The sequence below is a fragment of the Battus philenor genome, unplaced genomic scaffold (genome assembly GCF_028537555.1).
Source record: "Battus philenor isolate CCGP_79_NKW_IND1 unplaced genomic scaffold, ilBatPhil1.0.hap1 SCAF_19, whole genome shotgun sequence".
Taxonomy (NCBI): Eukaryota; Metazoa; Arthropoda; class Insecta; order Lepidoptera; family Papilionidae; genus Battus; species Battus philenor.
This window is the reverse complement of record NW_027181681.1, coordinates 7,392,545-7,401,238: the sequence shown is the minus strand read 5'-3', so window position 1 is coordinate 7,401,238 and position 8,694 is coordinate 7,392,545. Positions and strand designations below refer to the sequence as shown.

The 8,694-nt window shown below is 28.6% G+C and overlaps 2 protein-coding genes across 2 annotated transcripts; one reads left to right on the top strand and one right to left on the bottom strand.

The window, feature by feature from the left end:
• Positions 1–716: 716 nt before the first annotated feature.
• Polr2E (DNA-directed RNA polymerases I, II, and III subunit Rpb5) lies at positions 717–3,760 on the bottom strand. The gene is made up of 6 exons (XM_068764057.1): positions 3,605–3,760; positions 3,394–3,482; positions 2,377–2,555; positions 1,844–2,006; positions 918–996; positions 717–815 (listed from the first exon to the last, which is right to left on the bottom strand). The coding sequence occupies exons 1-6, from the start codon at positions 3,659–3,661 to the stop codon at positions 750–752; spliced, it is 633 nt and encodes a 210-aa protein (XP_068620158.1). The 5' UTR covers positions 3,662–3,760; the 3' UTR covers positions 717–749.
• A 405-nt stretch (positions 3,761–4,165) lies between these two features.
• On the top strand, positions 4,166–8,023 carry LOC137921350 (leptin receptor gene-related protein). The gene is made up of 4 exons (XM_068764059.1): positions 4,166–4,275; positions 5,116–5,189; positions 6,613–6,799; positions 7,242–8,023. The coding sequence occupies exons 1-4, from the start codon at positions 4,258–4,260 to the stop codon at positions 7,353–7,355; spliced, it is 393 nt and encodes a 130-aa protein (XP_068620160.1). The 5' UTR covers positions 4,166–4,257; the 3' UTR covers positions 7,356–8,023.
• The last annotated feature ends 671 nt before the right edge of the window (positions 8,024–8,694 follow it).

Sequence of the window (8,694 nt, the reverse complement as noted above, 5' to 3'; positions counted from 1 at the left end):
TTTAAGCCTTTCATTCGCAAAACAAGTGTTTTTTAAAAGGGCCCTAAATCACAAAATACATATCTGTGTTCATGAAATGTACAAGAAGATATATATGTGTTCAACATTAAAGGACTTGATCCTCTCCCTTAATGTATAAGCCACAAAGATGGGTTCATAAAGGGTTCCAAAAATTCTGGAAACACATTTTTGTTTTATACAAAAAGGGTGAAGATCATGTCCCTTTAAGAAAAAAAATTATTTTGATTTCTTTAATATTTAAAAGAAAAAAAAAAACAAATTTGTGCTTCGGATTTTTTACTATTTTATGGGCAAAAAATAAAAAATTGTACCAAAATGTGAAAAATATATAAATAAAGAATTTAGACTCTTTGGGGGGGCGCCAAGCCCCAATCTGCCCCAGGCCCCAAATACCATAGCTACGCCACTGTATATAGCATTATATCCTCAACATCTAGTGATTAATTTATACAGAATGATCGGAGAATTTTAGACGCATTTCTTAATAAAAAAAATAGTTATTTAAAACTACCCATAGTTCGTACTTTTCATCAATCTCAAAAATAGGTTATACGAGGTTTTTTTCTGTTAATGTTATTTAAGTGTTGCTAAGATGACGTCCATGAACTCAAACGAACGTTGTTATTTTTACATCCTTATATATTAAGGAATGATTCTAACCAAATAGAACATATATTGACAGATGAACAATAAAAGAAAAATACAGAAAAGTATATTTATTTATAACCTTAACACACTAGCCGATATGAAATGTATCTTCCGGCAGTCTCCGAAGATCTGATGATTTTTACCACCTGTAATATAAAATTATTTATAATTATTTTAATCATAATTAAAAAAAATCACTTCATTAGATCAAAAATAAATCGTCGCGTTGCAACAATATAAATACAAACCTGCCCTCTTTTAAGTCCAAAATATCTTGCCACTGGATCTCCTGCTTGAATTCTCATCAACATATTTTCCTTTAATTTACTGATTTGTGAGTTAAGTTTTAACTAATTCACATATTAAGTTAGATAAATATAAATTTCGGGTCCTTACTGTAGATTACAATCTAAATGAAATGCTTTGGCAACTGTATATGGTATCATTATACAAACTTGTTTAATATAAATAATTACCATGTAATAAATTTAAAAAGTGTATTAAGGTTGTAAAAAAAACCCTGTTGATTTCTCAAGTACTGTATTATTCTTCTTCTATATTGTAAAAATGACAGCAAAAAAATTGTCTGTGTTTAATGTCAGCTTTTATCATATCAGGGAAACACTAATAAGTTAAGGCCAAGAAGAAGTCTTATTCTAGTTTCTATTTAACTGGGGTTTTCTGGTACTTTTCTACTTCTGGCACTCATTACATACACAAGTGATCATTGTATTTAATCCTGAGAAGACAATAATATGATTCACCATCACCATATCAGCTGATACCAGCTCACAGCAACGTTAAGGCCTCCCCCCCCATTGATGATTAGTAGATATACACTCGACAACATAATTGCACTACACTTGCATCCTGTGAAAAGGTTCTTTATTATTTTTATAATATAATAGATGAAAAATTTATAATATTTATAAGAGACAAAACTTCTGAACTGAAAATGCAGGTTATAGAAGACAAACTTAAACTTAATAAACTAGTTAACAATTTATCAAAAACTACAAAAATATACTTGGGTAAATTTCTAGCTACAAAACTTTTACCGTGGTTTATCTCCAAACTTATAATATAATAGCAAGTAGAAAGAATAGTAAAGTAGTTGTAATTTTGAATCAAATTAAATTCTATAAGTAATATCTCATATTTTTAAAAAGGATACTATCTTGCCAGCAACTCCTGCTTCTCATCAGGAGTTAAAACAATATGTTCTGGCACTAATTCATGTTCTGTAATATTGATTAACAGCTCTGATTCTAAAAATTGTTCTAGAATATATTTGGGAGCCATATCAACCAAAGACTGTTTAGCTGATGGAGTCATTCCTGAAAAGTTATAATATGTAACATTTTGTTAAGTAATTAGGTAAAACTTCACTTACACTGCTGCCCAAAGTGCATTTGTAGAATTTGCAGGGAGACATGGTATAGCAGATTATGCACCAATGTTATGGCCTTAAACTTCTTTTAAGGTAATAAAGCTCAAAAGCTACCTGAGGAGACTCAGCTCAGGCCTCTAAATACTACAATTTCAAGGCCTTGGGATATTTTTGTTACATTAAAACTGGTAAAAAAGCGAAACTTACTTTAATTTTCCTGATGTAAAATAAGCACCATGAGACTTGGTTACAGGAACCAGTTCGCAGAGACAAGACAAGTTAATAATCTTATGAAAAATAATAATTTGTGTAAATACCTGCTTGTACAACTACAATAGCTCTGTGAATATTTTCTTCTTGCATTCTGGTACAATAAGTTTTAATTGTTTTAATTCCTATTTTAGCTTCATCAGGAAAGAATACAAACATCTGGTCAGTTGGATCATCATTGTGAGCAACAAGTACAATCAAATCACTTCTTGCTGGCCGTTTTTCACTGAAAAAATATTTAAATTATGAAATAATACAACCTACACTCCAGAATATTCGCTTGAGTAGCCCCTTTAGAAAAAATTAAATATAGTTGCTTAAAATATGAAGATTTTAATAGTTTTAAATTAATTAAAATTTTTAACACCTGTAAATGCCTTCTTTTTTAAAAGTATTTGTTACCTTTTCTTTTTAAAATTTTAATTTTAATTGGGTTTATATCTTTAAAAAACATGGGAAAAACTTTTCTTCTTCCCAAAAAATATTTGTTTACCTTACTTAATTAAGGAAATAGTGTTTAATTTACATTGATGTAGGTTTTTTTACTAATAGTTGCAAAGGTCTCTGTCTATTTATATTCATTAACAAGATGGACAGTCTTAAATCAGTCTTAGGAAAAGAAAGCACCATGTCCAGTATGGCTAAAAACTTTATATAGTACAATATCAGGTTTCAACTATATTATTTTTATATTGAATTTCAAATTAAAAAAATGTCATACATATAAAAATCCAATCACTGCTTACTTTAAATGATAGGCAATTAAAAAAGCAAATTAAGTATTGTCAAGTAATTGACAGTTATCATAAAAACATGTCAATTTTTTAAAACATATATCTTGATTAAAATGAAACAACTTTACAGCAACAGTTAATAAATAATCATCAATCAAATCATAGTAATATTCATTTCACTGTTAAACGAATCGTCATTTAATGGAGACGAAACTTCTGAATTGAAAATGCAGGTTATAGAAGACAAGCTTAAACTTAATAAACTAGTTAACAATTTATCGAAAACTACAAAAATATACTTGGGTAAGTTTCTAGCTACAAAACTTTTACCTTGGTTTATCTCCAAACTGTTCTTTAAATTGCTCTAAAGTTTGATCCAATTCATCTTGTGTAACTAAATAACCCCGATCGTGACATAGCTGGAAATAAAGAGTATAAAATGAATAACATTGTATGACAACGAAAAAAAATGTACACACAAACAGAAAAACTACTTTCTTTTGTAAGTATATAATACAATTTTTAACTATATGAACGGTACCTGCATAACTGTCTTACGAATACGCCAAAGTTTGTATGTTTCTGCATCGTCATCCATATTTTTTTTAATTTACGAAAACGCTTGTGAAAATATTACTCCAAAACAAGTTTAATCTTTTCTGTTTCCCCCTAATTCTGCTATAGGTTAGATGTCACATTTCATAATTTTTTTACTTTTAATATTGTGTAAATCAAGGAACTAAAACACATACAGGTGTTTGTTACAATGGAGTAAGTATTTATTTTATAATACATATACTATATATTATAAAAGAAATCTATTAGAAATGAATCAAAAGCTAGGAATTTAATTAACAGAAATATTTTGAATTTGTCATTTGCATGCAGAAATTTTTAAGTATTTCGATCTTTGATTTGGGGAAAAATATTACCTTAACTATATATACTTAAGTTAACATTTTTATATAACTTAAGCATATAATTTTAAATAATTAAGCGGTTGACAATTAAGGAAACAAATAAAATAGATAAAGTTTGTGGGATATAACTCATTTAAATAACTTTTTTTCGACGGGTAGCACTCGAAAATGTAGTTTATTTATTATCTATAAATTAAATGAAACTTGTATTACATTTGTGTCATCTATTGTGATTTTACTAGATGTAAGATAAGAATTTTCTAATTAAATTACAATGGCAGGAATTAAAGGTACGAATATTATATTAATTTGTCGGGTTTAAAGATATTTGTTCCGTATGTTCAATTTCAGTATGAGTCATACCTTATATTTACAAACACTTATATTTCATGATTTTAATTATGTTTTTTCTTTTTCATGTCGTTTTCATCGATTGCTAAAGGGTAAGTGTAATGTTTTGTTTAATATTTGCCGAAAATCAACATTTCTATAAACCTTTTCTCTACGAGAATTTGAGTTTGACTCATCTTATTTTCCACATTGAAATAATGTCATTGTAACATTTTGTTTTTTACGTATATTTTTATTAGTACATTTTCCATATCAAACAATGCAAGTACTACTATAGAAAAACCGTTTTCTTTTATAACGAATATCTGCATGGGTGATGTTATATCACATCCATAATTGATTTATTTGCTGTAGTTATGTCATTAGCATTAGGATTAACTTATAAGTGTTAAAAATAATTAAAACTAAGAAAAATGCAGTGAACAATCCGTTTACGTATATATTTGATATTATTAAGACAAATCATTGATAATTCTGTGATTTAAAGAAAAAAAAATTATAATTATTACATATTTTTTTACAAAACAGAGTACATTTTAAATAAAATGTGTTATTTAAAATTTAACTGTTTGTGTTTGAATAATTTTTGTAAATCTTTGAATTTAAATTTGATCAAAATGGTTTACCTAATAATTTTGTCACATTTATAAGCAATAGAAAATATTTTAAAACTTTTATTAGGCTATTAATCTTTTTTTATTTTATTGGTAGTGTTAATTTTTAGTATGAATGATACATTTTTAAGCATAGCAAATGTTTTTATAATCATTTAAATTTCAGTTTGGTGTCTCTTGCATTTGCTGGTTCTATTGGAATGACCTTTGTGATCCTGGCATGTGCACTGCCTCAGTTTAAGTAAGTAAATATGAGTATTCGATACATTACTTTGAAATACACATAGTTGGAAATAAATTGTCCTGTGTTTTGTTGACATAAGACTTTTGTCGCTTTATCTCATATAATAAAGTTTTGTCCAGTTTTTTATGCATCTAGAGGAAAATGTTTATCACTGACCATTACAGATTGTATTTACAGTAACTGTATTAAAAATGAGATTTTATCATGTATATGCAAATAACTGGTTTATTTAATCATCAAATAATATTGTATCTTTCGACCCATACTTTAACCAGCATTATTGATTATAGGTGTAAAAGCTTCTACAATACCCCTTGTATTGTATTTAGGTTGTCACTTAATGTATGCTAGACTCTATCCAAAAATTAATGGTTTCAGAAATAATAATTGAAAGAATAGTAATATAGTAAGATTTTTTTAACTTCATTTTAATAAAGAAATTAAAATTAGAACTTTGTAGTCTTCTCACAGTTGAATTTATGTAAATCTATTACCAAGACCACAGTGTTAGATTTGAATTTTATAAATAACACTAACTGTATTGTGATGCTTGGTCGTTAAAATATGCAATTTTTGGCGGCACTCGGGGTGAAATTAGACTGATTATCCATTGCAGTTAATGAGCTGACCTATTCTACCGTCCTAGCGACGCCCACTTCTTTCCCATGAACAATAAGGTCGCTATATTGCCCACTTCTATCAGCCACATTGTTGACAATACCATACATCCTGCACCTGTAACAGAAGTATAATATTTTGTTTATTGCTTGGTGTATCATATATTGGGGAATATACAATAATTGCCAGACTTGGCAGTCGGGTTGGCGATCGCAATATAGTGTAGGTAGAGGATGCTGCTGCTCATCCTCTATAGCCTTGTACGACACCCACGACAGGAAATGGGGTGGGCCTATGCCGAGTCCCCATGGCTAAAAAGTGAAGCGGCAGTGGGAGGGGAGAACCGCTGGATGCGGGTAGCGCAAGACTGCTCATCGTGGATCTTTGGGAGAGGCCTATTTCTTGCAGAGGCCTTCTATCGAATGAAAAAAAAAGAAGAAATTAAATTTTTATCTTTGCTTAATGATTTTCCCTATATATCAGTTTGTGTAATGAATTTGTAATTATATATTATTTAAAAATATATATTTTGTATTTAAATATGTAATACTGACTATGTAAAGCCTTTTTTTGGCGAATTAAATAAACTTAACAAATAAAAAATTAACAATATGAGAAATTTAATATATTTTATGTGTGTATAAAAATTTAAATTTGTGTATATGTGGGTATATATGAAACATTTGTTTAAGCTCATTTGTCTAAATTGAAGAAAAACTTCGTTTTTAGCTAGTTTTACACAAATAAAATATTATGTTTGATAAGAGACAAAATACTTACTGATTTTTGTTGTTATTTTTAGGTTATGGTGGCCGTTTTTCGTAGTACTTTTCTATGTTTTGTGCCCAATCCCGACAATGATTGCACGACGTCACACAGATAGTGCGGGAGGCACCAATTCCTCTTGTATGGAGACTGCAATCTTCATAACAATGGGTATCATTGTAAGCTCATTCGCTCTACCAATTGTACTGGCACGGGCTACAGTGGTGCGTATTACTAGTATTGATCAAATTTTTATACAAGTAGATGCATAAGAGATGGGACATTATATTGAGTGTTAACTACCCTTAACGCTCTTCTACAATTCAATATACTGGTTCATACTTAACCTAACACATTGATCACTTACATATGAGAAGCCTTCTAATCGTCTTAAGAGTTCAGGAATTGTATTAGCTCTGTGGCTCTTATACCAGAATATGTTTCAATTTACAAACATTATGTTTACGCATTAATATTTTGTGACACCTACCTGAGTAGGTCTAAGACAGTACTTTGCTTAGTCCTACTTGTACTCCTACTTTAATTTTTAAAATGCTTTGCCTGTAAAGCATTTTATGTTGTGTTCTGTTTTCTGAAAGTTGGAATCGGTTATGGTGAGGTTTCACAAAAAAATGGTTTTAAAAGCATTTATTTTTTTTCTTTCAGATTATGTGGGGCGCATGTTACTTGACTTTGGCGGGCAATGTTATTGTTTATTTAACCATAATCGGCTTCTTTACCATTTTCGACATGGACGACTCAGATTATGCAATGTGGTGAGAGATCTAAAATAATGATCCCTTGGATACGTCAGAGACTGTGAAACTGGTTTTTGTATAATAATAATGTTGTGGTTATGTCTATATATGTTAAGTCTGAAAATATGATACTGATGTTAGCATTTTTAAAAATGGCTGTATAAGTATACTCAATGACTTTAGTAAGGGAGTGTATTGGCTGCTGCATAATTAAAATGCCTTTGTTAAAATTGCTTGAAAATAACACCTGAGATATGAAAAAACAAAAAAATAAATAAAAACTCACCATAAATTTTTGAATTAAAGTATTAATTATGTATAAATTATTATTTCAAAAAAATTTTCATGTGCATGTTCGTAACATAGGAACTAATGTATATTTTATAATATTTTAAATTAACCTTACATTATAGTATAAATAATGATTGAAGTACATGCTTCAGGTATGAAAATTTTCGACGTAAAATAATTTATTTTATTAATAATTATTCGCCTTATTCATAGAATAGAAAATATGTTATAACTTCTTTTTATCTTATTTATAAATTCATTCAGTTATCTTTAAAACCCGAAAACATAAGTTCTATTTCTATCGTACAACATTTATCTAAATAATAATTAATTATCAAATGAAATATATTGAGATTAATACAAAATGATAATCAATAAAAAAAATTCAATAAAACGTGTTACATATGGAATTTTCAGTACCTTTCTAATTTTGTTACGTCTAAAATTGTTCATTTATTGGTCACATTCCTGTAATATATATTGTGTAAATATATTTTTTAGAAACAGGTCACAATAAAAAATTTGCTTTATTAACAATTTTTCATTTTTTGAATCTTGTTAAATTGCGAAAATGAATTGGTATAAATTTGTTAAGAAAATAAATTTCCTTAAAAGATATGGTAATGTATTAACTTAAACGTTCATATTTTATCGGCCTGCTTTACCAGTCCTGACCAATTCGAAAATAAAGGTCTTGTTGATAGACTTCAAGCAACGACTGATATGAAACACGACTACAGATGTAAAAAAGCCGATTTAAAACATTTAAAACCAAAAGTGGCGGTTTAAAACCCCAAATAAATCTTTTTAAACGGTTTAAAACTCGCCTACTAAAATATAAGAACAGTGTTTTTACACATCATTATCGACAATACTTGGTCTTGTGTTAGTTACCTATGCAGTTTATACCTATGTATATTACATATAAAGTACTATAATTATAAAGAAACAATATTACATACAATAGATTAAAATATGTACCTAAATCATAAAGAAATTGTGGATAGGAGTTTTGACCTTTATTTCCAAGTAGTTAAGGTCTACTCAAAGGTCTCATGACGTCTCTCCGC